The following is a 17,870-nucleotide window of genomic DNA, read 5'->3' as shown; positions in this document are numbered from 1 at the left end:
CCACACAGTTGTTGGTCTCTTCTCCCCAGTAATGAAGGGAAGAGGCTACAGCAGGCTCAGCTGGAGTCATGCAGGAGAGTTCCTGGAGCCCTGTAAGCCCTGAGAGACCATTTTTGCACATTAACTCTCTTTTCAGGTGTAAATAAACGTTTATTTTTCAGCAAGCAGAGCCTGCTGCTCGTGTCTGCTCTGAGGGAACCAGCTCAGGCTGCACCTCACAGGGCACCCACCTCACTTGGTCCCACACACACGCTCACCTGGGACAGGGCACAGAGCAGCCCCTGCCCCAGGGAGCACTCTGTTCCCTCCCTTGGATTACAGGGAGGAAAGCAGCACAATGAATCCCAGAGTGGTGTCTTGTGGGGCAGCCCCCAGCCCCAGGGTAGGTGACCACTGGAACAGGCCCTGGCTGGTCCCTGTTATCCCAAAATGAGGGAGGTGGGTTGTGGCTCTGTAAGCCCAGCTCCCTCCACAGAGCCCCACACAGCAGAAGCACGTTGTCAGGTTTTATTATTGTATTGAAGGCAGCAAATACTGTGGCAGTGGGCCAGCTTGCCTTAGGCTAGCAGCAGGCTCCCTCCTGCCTGCACAGCCACCCCTCCAGCAACCAGAGCTGGGATAAGTCCTGCATGTAAGGGATTTCCTCCTCAGGGAAACAAGAGCATGGAAAGGCCCCTGCCTGCTCTGCCCCTTGGGCTACTCTAGCACCTCTTTCAGTCTCTACAGCTGGGCTCCTGCAGCCCCTTTTCTGTGCAGCTGGGAGGGGATTCCTTTTGGCCATCTCTCATGGGGGATGGATCTCCCTCAGCTCTCATCCTGCCTGGGCACCTGCTGCTGCTCAGGGGCACAGGAGTGGCCTCAAGCTTTTTGTTCCCTCTCATGTCCTTGCAGAGGAACAGCTGCCTTGCAGCCACTGGCAGTGTTGGGATCTTGGCACCGACAAACCAGACCAACAGTCTCTGCCATAAAGCACTTCTCACACAACCAAGTTCTTTGGGACTGAGTAGTATGATCACAACTCCTGAGGAGGGCAAGAACGTGGGGCAAAGCAGGGTGGGCTGGCTGGAGGGGGGTTCTGAAGCCCATACCTAGGATGGTAGGAGGACAGACACCCCACCTAGGTACAAACTCTGCTCACTTTGCCCCTGCACAGACCCACCCTCCTTAATGCCTCAGATGTGTTCCCTCAGTCTGGGCCAAGATCTGGGTTTTGTGCCAATGCACAGGGCAAGTTTCAGAGGCCTCAGGGAGGATGGGATGCAGAAAAGGATAACTAAGTGGTTGCTGTGGGTAACTGCTACCTTTGTACCACCACACAACCCTGAGTGATGAGGGCTGCAGGACATCTAAGGCACATGTAGCATCTGGGCTCGGTGCTTCTCCTCTCAACCCCTTGGTCCAAACACCAATGATTCTGGGAACCCAGACAACAGTCAGGCCCAAAGAGCTGCTGGGTTGTGGTCCTCTTCCATCCCTCCTTCTCCCAGGCACGTTCTCTGATGGGTGAGAGCTCTCTCCTCACACACATCCAGGCTGCTGTGGCATCTGGCAGATGCCTCGCGCTCCTTCTCCCAGGCACACTCAGCTTCCGGGTGGAACAGTCACCCGACGTCAGGACTCCTGCAGCCACCAGCAAGAGAGGACACAGGCACTGAGGGTCTCCCACAGAGGACTAAGGGTTTCCCACAGGGAAAGCCAAGCAGAGGGCCCCCAAGGACGAGAGCCCGGCCTCAGGGAGCAGGCTGTGAGCGAGCGCTGGGCACGGGCAGCTGTGCACCAGAGCCGTTGCCCCCTCCGTGCCCGCTGTGGCTGTTCCTCAGCTCCCACTCACCCTCTGCTCTGTTATGGCTCTAGCCAGCTCTGTCCTGGGGCTTGGAGCCTGTGGAGGTTTTGAGTCACAGTCTGCAGAGCTTTTCCTGAGGACAAATGAAGAGTTGGTGTTAGGCACAGCCCAGCAAGGGGAGAGGAGCAGGTTGCGGTCTGCATCCAGCCACTGTTGTCCTGCCCCCATGCTGCCTGCTCCCCTGCAGCTTCCAGGGCCTCAACACCAGCAGTGGCTCTGCTCTCTGACTGTCCCTTGATGGCACAAGTGGCTGTCATCAGGAGCACAGGACACAGGCTCTGGGAACCACCTCAGGAGCAGCTCAGAACCAAGGCAGAGATGCAGGAGGCACAAACCCGCTGCTCCGGGCCTGGACCCGTCAGCAGAGACAGAGCCCAGGATCTGCAGGGAGAATGGGTGCAAGAAAATGCCAGCACCCACTTCAGAGCCCAGGGACTGCCCTGAATGGGAGGGGATTGTTAGGTCCCTCCAAACTATCCCTGCCAAATCACCAGAAACCTGTCCCAGCCACGTGACTGTGTGTGCCCAGAGTCCTCCCCACCTTACCCATTTCTCCCACGCACTCCTCTAGCACAGCTGACAGCTCAGGCAGGCTCAGAGCCTTCAGGGAAGGTGGCCATCCTTCCAGCACTGCAACAGAGAGGAAGCACAGCTTTAACCAACCTGCCTGCTCTCTGTGACAGAGCAAGGATGAGGGTTTGGTGCTGCTGTGAAGCATCCACACCCAACGTGGCTTCAGCACACGGGGACAGAGCTGGAACAGCCTGGGACAAACTGAAGGGTTTGATGGCAGTTCTACCACTCAGGAATTTGGGGGGTTTTAGACTCCTCTGAGGAGAAAGAAGCAGCTGAGACCATCTGTGAGAGACTGCCCACAACTCCTGCACCCCTGTGCTGCTGAGAGAGAGGAGGTATATTGGAGGCAGGGAGCTGAGCCCAGTGAGAAGGGAGAGCTGGGGGAAGGAGATCTTAAAGGGGGTTTATTTTTCCCATCATTCAGCTGTTTTTTTCCTCTGCCTTTGTCTGTTCTGGTTCTAGCTGGCAGCAAATCAAACTCCTCTTGCTTTCTTCCTTGAGTAGTTGAGTCTATTTTGCCCAGAAACATAACTGGCAGTGAGCCCTCCCCTGCCCTTGCCTCCATCCACAGGGGCTTTGGGTATCTTTTCTCCTCCCACCTTGTTCCAGTTGATGTCCATGACACCCCTTGTCCTGTCACTGGCCACTACAGGAAGGAGTGGTGTCCCATCCTGCTGACACCCACCCTTCAGCTGCTGAGAAACTGCTGCAGTTAAAGGCCAAATGCAACAAGTGCTTGAAATGCTTTCCCTGAGCAAGAGTTTTTGCATTCAGTTTAAAGGTTGGGCTGCTCATCTGCTCCTCAATCACTCCTAACTTCATCCTTTTCATCTGGGTGTCAGGATGGGGGACACTTTCTTCTCTGGTGTCCAGTGCCAGGAGAAGGGGTGATGGGAACAGGCTGGGACACAAACAGTTCCATTTAAAACACAAGGAGAAAGTCCTTTGGTGCTGAGGTGAGGGAGCCCTGGCCCAGGCTGCCCAGGGAGGGTGTGGAGGCTCCTGCTCAGGAGGTTTCCAACCCCAGCTGGACACGTTCCTGTGCCCCTGAGCCAGGGGAAGCTGCTGGAGCAGGGGCTGGGGCAGCTCTGCAGGGCCGTGCCCACCCCCACCACCCTGAGATTCTTTGGGCAATGAAGGCCAGCACTGGCTTTCCCTGGGGTGTGCTGCTGTCCCCCTGCCCCACTCCCAGGGGCTGCCCAGTGCTGCTCACCCGGGGGCTCTCCAGGCCGCCTGCTCTCCCCGCTGCCCGGCAGCTCCGTCGCGTCCCGCGCTCCGGGGCCCAAGCGAGAGGACAGCTCAGCCTGGCAGCACCTGCCAAGGGACACACAGCCCATCAGCAGGGCACAGGGACACTCCTTGGGACATCACACCAGCCTGGGGAGTTCCTACATCCTGCAAGTACCTGCTCGGGGCGCCGAGGGACCGCATGTAAGGGCCTGTGTAACAAACTGCTGCTTGCTCCTTGCTGGAAGAGGAAGCCATGGCCCAGGCAAAGCTCAGGGCACAGAGGTGAGCACCCATCTCCACAGCACTCCCTGCCCCTGTCCACAGAGGAGCTGTGGGGGGAGAAGAGAGGGAGGGGGCAGGGTGAGCAGGAGAAAGCACAAGCCAGGAGCTGTGCCTGCTTTATGTGAGTCAAGCCCCATGCAGGGTTTCTAATGGGCAAATGAAGCTCCTCAGGACAGGCCTCTGTCTGGCTTATCACCATCAGCCCATCAGTTCCAACAGGGGATCCTCAGTGTGGCAGGGCCCTTTGGCCAGGCAGCCTCAGCTCCACTGTCAGGGGAGGAAGGACAAGTGCTCTGCCCTTTGCAGCTGGGAACTCTGCTGTGGGGAACACGGCCCTGTCGCTCTTCTGGAGCCAATCCCAGCTCACTCTGGCATGATGGTGAGCAGGTCTGTTTCCCTGTTGGGCTAGGAGCTGTAAGCAGGAAGATTAACCCCACTTTCAAGGATGTGTCTGCTCTATCAGTGGACAGAACAGGGTCTGTGACAGGAGTGCAGCTGGGACAGGGAGAAAAGCACCACAATGGCAACAAAAGGTGAGAGAAAACAGAACTTCCAAGGCAGTGGTGTGAATGAACGGGACAGGTTCTTCTGCTGGGTGTCAGGAGTGCAAGGAAATTATTCTTCACCAGCCAGGACAAGACAATGCAGGTCCTTTGATGCAGTTTGGAAGGTACAGACTTTCCTGCATTCACCCAAGAACCAAGTTACACCTTGGCCACTGGGTCTCGTGGAAGCAAAACCAAAGCACTTTGCCTCTGGTCCCTTCTAGCTGAAACAGGAGCACCCAGCATCTCTGCAAAGTCAGGCCACTGGTGTCTGATGCAACTCATTAAGGCTTCACATCTGCTCACATGGCTGTGGCTTCCCACTGGAGAGAGTCAAGTGGGATCCAGAAGGAGTTCAGAGCCCTGGTGAGCTCTCCTGCCTCAGCCTAAGCATCACCTATAAGGCTGCCAATGACCTCTGAGCTCTGCATGGCCCAAATCTCATTTCCCAATAGCCTCAGTGCCATTTTCTGGGTGTGACTTACTTGATCTGATCCAGCAGGACTCCAGCATCCTTGGTGATGGCCTGAACCTCTCTGAGTTGGCACTGGATGGCATTCCAGGTCTCATCCCGCTCCATCAAACAGCTCTCGGCCACTGCACGCAGCTTCTGCTCCTGGCACACCTGGCCCTTCATCACCTCCACCTCCTCACACCTCTGCAGCACAGCAGGGCAGAGGATCAGGCTGGGAGTGCTGAACATCACTCGTGTGCTGCTCTGACGTGTCCCTGGAGCCTCTGCTGGTTTATGGCTTAGGCAGTCAGAGGGTTTCTGCAGCAGCTCACCCAGCCCCGCAGGGAAGGGAGCTGCACAAGGCCTGTCCACTGAATGCACCTTCTCTCCACACCAAAACCAGCCCCACAGTTACAGTTCTCCAGTTACAGTTCTCTTTGCAACTGTATTCAGAAGGCCCACTTCCCCAAAGCAGCAGCAGTCTGCTCACTGCTGGCTGCACCCTTTCACCATACCAGTGACACCACTGGGAGTTCAGCTCCCTGCAGTCACCCTGTCAGCTCTCAGGTGTATGGCAAGGACAGAGAACAGCTTCACCAGCACAGAGGGTGAGGAGTCAATCAGCTGCACTTACCTGATCTACCTGAAAGTCAGATCCACAGTGTCCCCTGAAATGTATGTCTTTTCATAGAATCATAGGAGTTGTTTTGGTTGTTAAAGCCCCTGAAGCTGCTGCAGTCCCAGCCCTCCCCTAACCCAGCCCAGCCCAGCACTGACACACAGCCCTCAGCACCTCAGCTCCAGGGCTTTGGGATCCCTCCAGGGCTGGGCACTCCCCCAGCTCCCTGGGCAGCCTGGCACAGGGGCTGACACCCCTCTCAGGGAAACAGTTGTGCCTCAGCTCCAACCTCACCCTCCTCTGGGCCATCTGCAGCCCACTGCCCCTTGTCCTGTCATTGCTGCCTGGGGAGCAGAGCCTGACAATTTCCTTTACCCCAGGCCAACAGAGGCACAAGGTAAGAGCATGTCACTGATCCCTTGCTGCAGTGTGGTGGGTAAGGTGTGGAGCAGCTCGTGGCAGACTCACCTTGTGCAGCTGAATGGCCAGCTCCTGCATCTCGGCCTCCAGGCGATCAGCGTAGGCCAACTCCAGGGCATCGCTGGGCGGCCGGGCGCCGCTGTGCCAGCGTGCAATGGCAGAGGTCATCTTCCTCTTGGGTCCAAACAGGCTGGGGGCAGAGGGCAAACTGTCAGGGACCCAGTACAATCAGTCACTTGTGCTCCAGCCCCTTCCCCAGCTCTGGCCATGCTCCAGCCCCTCGGTGTCCCTCTGGCAGCGAGTGAGGGGCCCAGCACTAAACACAGCCCTGGAGCTGCAGCCTCCCCAGGGCCCAGCACGGGGGGATATGTACATAAAACGGTGTGGGAGCCAGCCAGAACAGCAAAGCACTCGCTAGCTGAAGTGTCCTGAGCAGGTTTTGCCCATGGTTTGGAAGGGGGAGGATGGGAATGACACTGCAGACACTCACGTGATGCCTATTTCCTTCAGATCACTCTCAGTGAGGGTCAGGAAGATCCGGAGGTCAACGTCCTGCTCCTCAAACACTTGCAGGTACTTCAGGCAGCCAATCTGCTCAAGGAACGTTGCCAGGTCCTGTGGCCCATCCAGAACAGACTTACTTATTATACCCTCACAAACAAAAGCATTGCCATTCCACTTAATCAGAAACACCTGCTCCCTCCTGTGGCCGTCACATCTGCCTGGCTTCCAGCAGCACCCTTGACTTCCCCTGCCCCTCTCCATAGCCACACAACAGGCCTGGCCTGGCTGCTGCAGCCATTGCCTCTTGGAACAACTGCAGAGAAGACAGACAGACCAACACCTACCCTGGCCCACATCAGACACATTTGCCTGAGGGCTTTACAACATCCCTACAAGCAACAACACCCCCTAAGCAAACAGTTCTTTGTACAGAACTTGCTGTTTCACAAGCATTTCAGTTTGGGCAGGTTTGGAACCAAAGGTGTTTTGCTGACAACTTGCCTTTAATTTGAGAAAGCCAAGAAAGCAGATTAGACAACCTTGGAGAAACCTCCCATGCTCAATCCAATGACACTACTTCAGAGACAAGCTGCTGTGAGCAGTTACCTGGGGCCCTGTGTATGCAGGGGGCTCAGGAAGGGCAGGGTGCTGACCAGAGCCCCCAGCTTTCCCTGGGCAGTGGCTCCACTGGTTATCACTGTTGCTGTAGCGGTTCTTCATCTTGTTCTTGGCTGGTTTCCGACCAGGGGGGCTGTTTGCATGGTCAGAATCCTGAAAGAGAGGAAAGAAACCAACCCTACAAAATGTAAATGTCAAGGGTGACCATGTGAAGATGTTAGAAGCACTACAGCTAGCAAATGCAGATTCCTTCAAGTCTCAAGCTCTAAACCCAGCCTGTGGTCCACAAACAGACAATCAAGACTAACAAAGCCCTTGTCAGGAAGGGCAGAATCAAATCACTCCCAAGAATGCAGCTTGGTATCACAAAACAGCATCAGGCTCACTTAGAAAGCAACATGCCAGAACAAGCCAGAGCAAAGAGCAATACAGAACCCTCCCTGAAGCAAACAACACACTGAAATCCCACCTGTGAGAAGCTCCTCAAGATGCAGAGGACTGCCAGCTACATCACCCTTCTGTCCATCACCCCCAGAGCCACATCTTGAACCATGCCAGCTGTGACTTGAACCATGAAATAACCTCCAAGCTACTTCAGATATGCCAATACAGCACTGCTGTGCTTCTCTACATCTTGCTCTCCCCCGATACCTTGCAAGCTCAAGCACTGACCCAGCTCCAGCAGGTCACATTCTTTCTTGGCCACCACCCAGCTAGAAACCTGCAAAGAGTTCAGAAGCTGGAGAGAGCTTCAAACTTAGTGACAAGCCATCAAACAACCTCCTCCAGAGTGAATGTGCTCTGACAGTTGACTGCTAGCTGGAGATCAAACAAACCAATCCATGGCCTTCAAACATGGAAGCTGGTTTTCTTGCCCCTGTAATACTACCTTTCCTCCCTCAGCCTGGTATTGCATTGTCCTGGGGAGGCAGAGCTAGAGCAGGTTGTGGAAAGGTGACAGCAGTGGCCAAGCTGAAGGCAGAGGAAGGAAGATAGAAAACCTCACCTCATTGCTTTCCAAAGAGCCTTCACTGCTGACTCCTGGGGCTTTGGTCAGGCATTCACTGCTGCTGCTGCTGCTCCTGATGGTTGCTAAGTTGTTGGTGAAGCAAATGTTATCCTCTGGAAAAGAATAAGAACTTCCTTATGCCCAGTACTGGTTTTGCTACACAGTCAACAGCAAAACTTGCTGGAGGTGCAAAGGCAGAAGAAACCCAGAGAAAGGCTTTATTTGTAACACCCATGAGAAGAACATTCTGGAACTGAAATCCCAGGCACTCATCTCTCCCAGGGTCTGTTTAGTACCACAGAGAACAGGAAGGCTGTGTGTGTGCTTCTGTGTGGCTCTTGGTCATGGGGGGGAAAAGTTGATTATTACCACCAAGCCTGCACTCCATTACCAAAGTTGAGGAATCACAGAATGGTGGGGGTTGGAAGGGAGCTCTAAAGATCATTTAGTCCAACTCCCCTGCTCAAGCAGGTCCAACCTAGATCGGGCCTCTCCTTGAGCCCAGAGCCAGTTCACAGCCAGGTTATCCTTTACTAATTCAGGAACTGCCCAGAGATGCTTCCTTTGTGCTGCTGCACATAACCACAGCATGGATAGGCTGGAAGGAATCTCTCCAAACTCCTGCTCAAGCACAGTCACCTCCAGCACACTACTCAGGACCATGTCCAGAAGTATCTCCAAAGATGGCAACTCCACCACCTCTGTGACATCCCGCTCCAGTGTGCAATCACCCTCACAGTAACCCTCCACCCCTCAACAAAACCAATAGCCACAGGCTCTTACTTTCAGAGAGAAAATCTCTTTCATTCTCTTATTTTCCTGTCCTGTCACTGGACATCACCAAAAACAGCCTTGGAACACAAACAGTTCCCCTGGCACAGGAGGAGCAAGTCCTTTGGTGCTGAGGGGAGGGAGCCCTGGCCCAGGCTGCCCAGGGAGGGTGTGGAGGCTCCTTCTTAGGAGGTTTCCAACCCCAGCTGGACACGTTCCTGTGCCCCTGAGCCAGGGGAAGCTGCTGGAACAGGAGCTGGAGCAGCTCTGCAGGGCCCTTCCAGCCCCCACCATGCTGGGATTCTGTGATTCTTTACAACCTCCCTTCAGATTACTTGTACAAATTGCTGATCACCTTCCTCTTCTGTAGGCTAAACCATCCCAGCTCTCTCAGCCTTTCCTTGTGAGGGACACTCCATCCCTCAACATCTTAGTGGGAAAGGAACAAGCAAGCCAAGGGGTTGGCTTCACATCTAGGCATGCAGTGCAAGCCAGGTTACTTTCTGAGTGGGGGCCTTACCCCTGCTGCTGCTGCTCTCCACATCCTGCTCGTTAATTGGAGAGGTGACGTCCCGGTTCCGGATGTCTCCCGTGTCACAGCTGCCATCGTCGTTGAAGGTAACGTAGCCCTGAGGAGGGACCTGCTCTGTGTGCAAGAGGAAGGGAGAACAAGCAAAGATTAGGATGCAAGTTACCAGGGAGGCTCCAGCAGGAGAAAAAAAGTCAACCACTGTGTGATTTGAAAGTGATGGAAAGAAGAGGCTGTCTCCTGAAGCAGCAGGTTTCACTCTAAACTGCAGAGAGAAGCTGGGAGGCGCACACACCTGCAGCCTCCCTCACACAAACACACAGCAGCTGGGCTTGACTTCAGAGGACTGCAGAGAAAAAGTCAAAGGAAACAGCCTCACAGCACAGATGCACCTTAAACAGCAACTTTCAGCATGTTTCTCCTCTTCATACCCAAATGATGAAAGGAGAAAAACATCTGCTTAAGAGAGCAAGGTGCCAGCCATGTCCCGTCCCCAGCCAGGCACACACCCTGGGAAACCAACCTCTCTGCCCCTGTGTTAAAACACTAGAAGCATCCCACTGTCATTTAAGCAGCTGATAGTACCATTTCCACACAGCCCCTGCTTGTGGGAGAATATGATGTGTACCAACAGAATGAACTAAAACTCCACATTCTTGGTTTTCCCAGACAACCAGGTCATCAGCCCAGGAAACACCTCTGGCTGGGACACAGTGTCACACAGATGACAAATCCCCCCCACTGCATCCAGGGGTTGGTGCCTGAACTGGGATCATCTTTCTCTTGGCCCATTACAAAGGTTTTGTCATGTCATTTTTAGCAGTATTTCAAGCTTCAGGGAAGACAACAACTGACAGGTCTAGGAGCAGCTAGTTCACTTGCATCATCCATGACTACCTGGCCTGTGTGACCACTTCCTCTGTCATCAGCTTAGAGAAGGGTTCTCAGGCTTTTGAGCCTGCCTCAAAAAGAGAAGCCGGACTGTTCTCAGGAGTGAAGGGAACAGGAATTGAGGGAAGAGTAATGTTTGTTCCACAGAGGTGTTCCACTCATCAATATCCACCCCTGACAGAAAGGCTTTTTCTTTATAAACCAGAGACTGGATGGCCTGGCATGATGGTTTCACCACCTTTGATTCTGTACAAAGCTCACATGAGTCTCAAATGAAGAGGAAAAAAATTGCTGGCACAGAAATAGCTGCAATATATTTGAGGCCTCAAAGGACTGTCAGTTAGGGCTCTGCACTCACCATAGCGAGATTGCTTCTTGCCCCCAATTCCAACTGCTGTTATTTTAGCCAAAGCCTGGGGCCCATCGTGGATGCTGGGACCCTTGGTCCTACGAACAGGTCTCTGTCTTTGGGGAGCAGAACTTGATTCATCTGAGGAACTCAGCTCTTCGTATTTTCCTGTAGTTCAATCACAGCTTGTTAGCAGCACAGGAAGTCATTTACCTACTTTTGTTGCTACTGGTACTAAAAATGGGGTGGAAAGAAAAAGACAGAATGTTAAAAGAGGGAGGGTGAAACAGTTTAAGTAGATGAGGAAAAGGCCAGCAGAAAACACAATTGTTGGATGCATGTCTCTTCCATCCTCAGACATTCTGGAGTTTGTAGGACAGACCAGCTGGTACTGAGCCCCCCTCCAAACAGCAACACACTTCCAAACTATCAAACAACTCTCTTCAGGTTCTATCTTAACAGGAAGAAGCTAAAATATCTGTTACCTGGACCCCTGCAGAAGACCTTGGGCACTGGAGCTGCATGCAAATCTATCAGCCCCACAATCTTTGTGTGTCCATACTTCATGGCCAGTGTCCGTGCTGTGGCTCCAGTGTTATCTCTGACATCTGCCTTCACTCCCTACAGAAAAGGTTTAAAAGGTACATGGCAAAGGGTACCACATACAAGAGCTGTCTTAGCTCCTCCATCAGACATACAGACTGAACTCTGACAGGCAGTTCAAGCTCCACTAATACCCTGCTGCCTTTCTAGTTGCCCAGTCTCCCCAGTCCCTCAGTGCCAAGCAGCCCAGGCACCTGGCTCGTGTGCACTGCCACTGGCAATGAGTCTGTTTCAGATGAAACACGGTTTGCATTGCTGCCTCCTTCTGGAAGCAAGTTGGACCAGCTCAATGGGATACTAAACCCAAACTGTTTAACATTGAGACATGCATGCTCATAGGTTTTGGAGGCAGCAGATGCCCAGTAGCCTAAGCATGCAAGTCTGTAAACAATGAAGGCTTCAGCTGTTTGACAACTCAGTTCTGCTTCAGTTAAACCTGAACAGTTAGACCTCACCCCTATTAGTGGAAAGCCAGTGTAAAAATCACAGTACCAGCCTTCAGAAAGCAGATACTTTGAGAACAATCCTGGAGGTCTAGGACCTCAAAGGTGACTGTCATCAAGGATCAAACTAACACTGCAAAAAGTCTGATGTCAAACTTGTGGTTCTTCCTCTGAGGGCTGGAGCCACAGACTTTCAGTTCTACACTTACATGATTGAGAAGGTATTGAACAATTATCTCATGGCCAGAGGCAGCTGCTTCCATCAAAGGTGTATATCCATACACAGGCTCCCTACAGAGAGAACACACACACATGGACTAGGACAATCAAAGGTGGAACACACTGCAGCCCTCACCATACCCTAACAGGGCATCCTCAGCTTCCACCCTCAGCTAATCACAAACTCTACCATGTGTTGGCTGTTCTACCGCACTCCAGTCTACCTCAGCAAAACTCCCAGTGGAGACTCATCAAGTGTTACTTCATTTGCTGCACAGCAATGACTCTTTCAGTTGCATATCTGGCTTTGAGTAGCAAAAATCAGTTTTGTGGGAGTTAACAAACCAAGAACCTCTTGTTGACCTCAGGTGATCCAAAATGCACAAACGTACAAGCAGCTCCTGAGGCACAGGAATGCACTGCACACTTCAAAAGCCACCCACCTGAACTCCCAAGTACACAGAGAATTCAATAGAAAGACTTGCAAAGCACAGTTCAGCTCAGAAGGCATTGCACTTGTTTGCTTGCAGAGTTTAGCTCACAATCAAACAAGCAGTAAATCTAATATCTCTTGATCTTAGTTAAATAAACAGTGACAGCATGAGCAGACTGCACTGCTCAGCGTGGAGGTCACCTGGGCTTGTATTAGCTAACACAGCATGCCACATATCCTGGAAGCAAGACAACAACAGGCATCTTCTCCCTGCCAGTCTTCTAGTGTCCTCATATGCCTACTGCAGGGTCTGACATGACATAGCCTCTAAAACAACTGGAATGCCAGATCTGTCCTTACTTGCAGTTGGCGTTTGCCCCATTGTCCAGTAAGAACTTGACCATCTGCTGGTGTCCAGCGCTGGTGCAGTGAAACAAGGCAGTCCAGCCATGAATGTCCTTCATCTCCAGCTCTGCACCTTGCTTCAAGAGAACAGACAATGTTCTTTACTGCATTCCCTCTGCTGGGGCTCTTGGCTACTGCCCCTCTGTGCTGTGATACCAAGAGAGTTTAAATCCCTGTCAGGGAAGCCGACCTCACAACAGAGCATAAGCTGCATGCTTTGGTTGTAATTGGTGGAGAATTCTATCCCATGCATTTATCTCTGTACTGGGCATTTACTTGGTTATTAGGGGATACTCACCTGTAGAAGAAAGTAAGCAACACTTTCATTTCCACAGCTGGAGGCCAACATGAGTGGTGTCTGCCCTTCTGGGGTTGGGATGTTCACATTCACCCCTGCTTCCAGCAGCAGGTGCACGATGGTGTCGTGGCCAATGTAGGAGGCATACATCAGTGGAGTCCAGCCACCACAGTTCCTCTTATTTAAATCCAGATCTCCACTAAATAACAGAGAGAAAGAATTCATCTGAACTACTGTCCTGGAGCTGAACCTCATGATAGGTTCCTGCAGCCTCTTTCAGCCTTCATTCAATACTGTGATGGTAGCAAGAAATTGAAGCACTGAAGCCTACATGGCAATTGCTACCAGTTCTGGCCCAACTTCCACCAAATCACTAAAGAGATCATTTTTACCTTAAAGCTTTGTGCCTAAGAACCCTTTGGGAGTTCCAGAGACACGCTGCTGGTGCAACATTACACCAACCTGTATGGCAGCCAGTGAAAAACTACCTGGCAGCCAAGTAACCGCAGACCTGTGCCCTCCCCAGCCCCTCCTTACCGCTGAATACACTCCTGCACCACTTCATACTGGCCGACAGAGGACGCTGTGTGCAAGTCCAGTGGAACGTCCAGCTCCTCCCTGCAGATCATCTGACCCACCCCGTGCCACATGGAGAGACTTCGGCTCAGCAGCTCGGACTCACTGGCTTCGTCACTCAGCTCCGACATCCCGCCCTGAGACACCAAAGCAAAGCAGAACTCCGTTTTCTGTGGGACACGGCCTCACCCGATGGCACTGGGGCTCCAAGGTGCCAGGGGCTCTGCAGGTGAGGTGATCTCAGAGCTACAGTGGTTCAGATTCCTACCTTTACTTTGATCACCTTCTTAGCCTGAAGCAGCGAGACGTGCAGAGGAGTTTTTGCTGGCAGCTCTTTCTTGCTGCAGTGGACTCTGGGATTTCAATACACTGCAAAAATCAAGGCAATAATACATAAAACCATCTCTCAAATCTCATTTTAAGACTTCAGAAGCCCTGGCTTTATTTCCTCCCTTTCTAATCAAAATATGCCTAAGGCAGCTTTGGATACCCCCGCCAAGAGAAGACTGAGACTACTTAAGTGCTGATGGCATGCTCGGGGTTAGATGAAAGGATGTAATTCTTGGCCTGCACATTTTATAATTCACAGAGGGAATTAACAATTCATGTCTTGGGTGCTCCTGCTCTTCCCCCATGTGTCTTACATCACAGGATAGCCTTGCTGAAATGAGGGCTGGTCATTATTAATGACAGCAGCCCACTGCTCTCAAAGGGAGTTAATATCCCCTGAGCAGGGTGCACACCTCATTGCCTCACTGCGTTGCAAGTAGGTTGTTCCTGCTGTTTATTGTTTCAACATTTCAGAAGCACTTCTGTCTCTGTGAATCTTTGGAAGCTGCTGAAACACTTGGAGCAGCAGTGCACCTGCACACTCAGTATCTGAGCACAGCCACTGTCCTGCAGACTGTAACTTCATTACAAAGCTAGCACAGCTCCAGGATTGCCTGAAAGGGTTATTTGCCATCCCTAGCCTTCAGCAGCAATTGCATATTCATCACTTCAACCGCTCACAGGAGAGGTTCCTGCTTGGCACTTCATAAAAACCTGTTCAAGTCAGCTACATCTCTCACCTGAGGACTTCAGCTGCAGCTTCAAGATACACCCAAGTCAAACCAGTGTGATGTGCTTTCCCCTCCCTGTCTTTGCCCGCCACACAGCACTTCTGGGGCTTGCCTGATCCCACCACTCATCATGCTGGGCAGCTTAAGCCAACAGAAGCCACTCTTTCCTTTTTTCCTGATAATTTCCTGACAGTTTAATTCCTAAAACTGATTCATCCCAGGGTCATGCAAATGCCCAATTTGGCATCAATAAAGAAGAGAGCTGCTCTTCAGATTGCCTCGGCTGTAACATTTCAAACCCCTACTTATAGTGCCTAAAGAATGGGGAGTTTCCACCATATAAGGAAAGAGGCTGGTGCTTGCAAGATAAGCAAACCACCTTTAACTCCTACTTCTTCACTCTGGGTCCTTTCCCTCACACCTTGGGGTTTTTTTCCCCACCTACTCCTTCTCCAGCTTTTTAAGACTAGAACAGCACCATCCATCCTACCTAATCAGCATGTGCTGGTAATAAATGATTCCTTTCTTAGGATATCTGCAAAAGCACCTATTTTACCTAATGGCAGCAATTTGTACTACACTGTCAAACCAGAAGCCTCAGGCAAGACCTGAACAGCTCACAATGGAAACACAAGGAGACAGAAGCGGGCTTAAGTGGATTTTAAGGGGCAAAAGTAGTGTTCCTCACTATAATAGATTACAGCTGCCCCTGGAAAGCAAAAAGGCATATTCACAGTTAATTAAAGGAAGTAAAATCCAGGAGAGATGTTTGGTCTTTGTCAGGACCTGCCCCACTTTAGGTACCAGTTACCAACACAGCTGTGTCAAGTTTATCCACACTTAACAGGGTAACATCCACAGGACAGAAAGGTGATGCTGGAGTCCAGAATGTTCAAGACCCTCAGCCTCATCCCTACCACCTGCCCTGTGCTCTAACTGCCTACATCTTGGCTTATTCCCTTATTTTTAACTCTTGAGATTTTACCTCAGCCTGAACTGAAATGATGAGACCAGGTGAAATGAGATCATGGTTGTCTGGTCTAAATAAGGAGCTGCCTGGAGGAGACATGTGATAACAGCCTTCAAACACATAAATGGTTGCTGCAGAGAAGGCAACAGAAATGATCTATTCCTTGTGGCCAAAGTGAAAAAGGCAGGATGTAACAAGCCTAAGTTGTAGCATGAAAGACTTTAGTTAAAAGGCCACAAAAGCCCTTGCAAAGCAAGACCAAGAGTACCGTGATGGATTACCAGTGGAGGTTTGGTTACTAAGAATAAGCTAAACACGGACCTTCTGAATACTTACAGGCTGTTGGGACAGAGCAATTAAGTCCACATTTGCTAGAGACTTTCCTCAGCCCCATGCTTTTACTATGAATTACATTTACTACATCCACATCTAGCTATTTATCAGGGTCAGAACTCTCCAGGGCTGAGACTCAGAGCAGGGAGCAAACACCACACTGTGCTGGGTACAGAGAGACTGCTGCCTGAGCAGATGAGAAAACCAGAAAGCAAAAAAAAGGAAACATACCATAAAAACTTAGCATGAACACTACAGCAAAAAGCACCTTACTATACCTTTTTGGAAGACAAGCCTAAGAAATAAGTGACAGTAGATGAAAGAGTGGCAAAAAGGCCACACTAAAATAAATGGGAAACAAGAAGGAACTGAGGCAGCCAGTCCCTAACACAGAACCAATCCAACACTGATCATGAGGCACCATTAAGCTGCCCTGGCTCTGCTAAATTCATCCTCTTCCACAAGCAGAGATAACACCCACATGGGTCCTTCTATCCCAGAAGACACAAGACACTCAAGACAGCGCAAGCATGAAGGTTGTTGGAGTTTGTGACTGACCCATAAAGCTCGTAAGATGCTTCACTTCTGCCCCTGACTTAAGTTGCACCTCCACTAAAATCAGTAACAACATACTGGAGGCAACACGGAGCACTGTTACATCCTTGCATAGGTACAAATAGTTGTTACCAGCTAAATCATTGTAGGAGCTCTCACAGCCAGAGCATCCCATCTACTGCTGACTGAACAGAGATGGACACACACGTTACACCTGCAGGAACCATAGCAGCTCTCATGAGCTAGTGGTACACTGAGCTCCAGCTAACACCCACCCACAACACCCAGGGTCAACCCTCTGCACCTTGTTGAAAAGGCCTCCAGCTCCTCATCTGTACCTGACACTCTCAGGCATATTAAAGCACATAACTCACCCCCCAAAAGACAAAACATGTGGCACAAAAGCACTTCAATGACCATATTATGGCACATAGAATCATAGAATGGTAGAGGTTGAAAGGGACCTTTAGAGATGCCTCAGCCCCTCCTCCAGCAGCTTCCCCTGGCTCAGGGGCACAGGAACGTGTCCAGCTGGGGTTGGAAACCTCCTGAGCAGAAGCCTCCACACCCTCCCTGGGCAGCCTGGGCCAGGGCTGCCTCACCTCAGCACCAAAGGAGCTTCTCCTCCTGTGCCAGGGGAACTGTTTGTGTCCCAGCTGATGTCCATCACCCCTTGTCCTGTCCCTGGGCACCACAGAACAAAGTGTCCCCTCAGCCTCTTGACATCCACCTTTTAAATACTTGTGTTAATGAGGTTCCCTCCTTAGTCTTCTCCAGGCTGAACTGCCCCAACATGTTTCCCAGGACAGAAGCTGTGCCAGACGAGGTGTAGCAGCACTCACAAGGCCGCCAGCCAACACAGACTCAGGAGCTCGGTGCCGGGCAGGCTCCAGTCTCACACACATGCATCTGCCGACGAGCGAGCGCGGCTGTAGCTGTCAGACTCACACCCACACGGCTACTACCAGCAGCCTCACAGCACAGTGGCTGCCACACACGTTATCCCCGCACCTCACGGTGCCGCAGTTGCCCCGGGTGCCCTCCTTAGGAACCGTGCCCTGGCCCCGCGGCGGGACAGGCTGAGGTGCCTCAGCTCCGCGCCTGCGGTGGCCCAGGCCTACCTCGCGGCGCGGCGGCCAAACCTCAGCCAGCGGACTGAAACCGCCGCGGCCATGGGCCCAGCCAGAGCGGCGACGTCCTGGGGACGGCCCCACAGGTGACTGCCACCCACCCCCCGCACTCCGCGCAGCCCCCGGCCCGGGCCCCGCCACCCCTCACCTACGCTCCCGGTGAGCTCCGCTGCGGAAGGCGCCCTGTCCGCGCAAGGAATGCCG

The 17,870-nt window shown here is 52.2% G+C and overlaps 1 protein-coding gene across 5 annotated transcripts; it reads right to left on the bottom strand.

Annotated features, from left to right (window-relative positions):
- Window positions 1–129: 129 nt before the first annotated feature.
- Window positions 130–17,870, bottom strand: ANKS3 (ankyrin repeat and sterile alpha motif domain containing 3). Of its 5 annotated transcripts, none has more exons than XM_061993415.1 (18): window positions 17,815–17,870; window positions 13,886–13,986; window positions 13,579–13,754; window positions 13,042–13,240; window positions 12,699–12,820; window positions 11,896–11,977; window positions 11,126–11,261; window positions 10,650–10,808; window positions 9,392–9,517; window positions 8,098–8,213; window positions 7,080–7,244; window positions 6,460–6,584; window positions 6,018–6,159; window positions 4,962–5,134; window positions 3,633–3,733; window positions 2,390–2,473; window positions 1,832–1,916; window positions 130–1,620 (listed from the first exon to the last, which is right to left on the bottom strand). In XM_061993415.1, the coding sequence occupies exons 3-17, from the start codon at window positions 13,746–13,748 to the stop codon at window positions 1,843–1,845; spliced, it is 1,974 nt and encodes a 657-aa protein (XP_061849399.1). In that variant the 5' UTR covers window positions 13,749–13,754; window positions 13,886–13,986; window positions 17,815–17,870; the 3' UTR covers window positions 130–1,620; window positions 1,832–1,842. The 5 variants fall into 5 exon arrangements, with proteins under 5 accessions (XP_061849399.1, XP_061849400.1, XP_061849403.1 ...); XM_061993416.1 differs by lacking the exon at window positions 17,815–17,870 and adding an exon at window positions 17,267–17,324; XM_061993418.1 differs by lacking the exons at window positions 130–1,620; window positions 3,633–3,733.

Source organism: Colius striatus, chromosome 3, assembly GCF_028858725.1.
Source record: "Colius striatus isolate bColStr4 chromosome 3, bColStr4.1.hap1, whole genome shotgun sequence".
Lineage (NCBI taxonomy): Eukaryota > Metazoa > Chordata > Aves > Coliiformes > Coliidae > Colius > Colius striatus.
The sequence above is the reverse complement of the archived record's forward strand: the minus strand, read 5'-3'. Positions and strand labels throughout refer to the sequence as shown.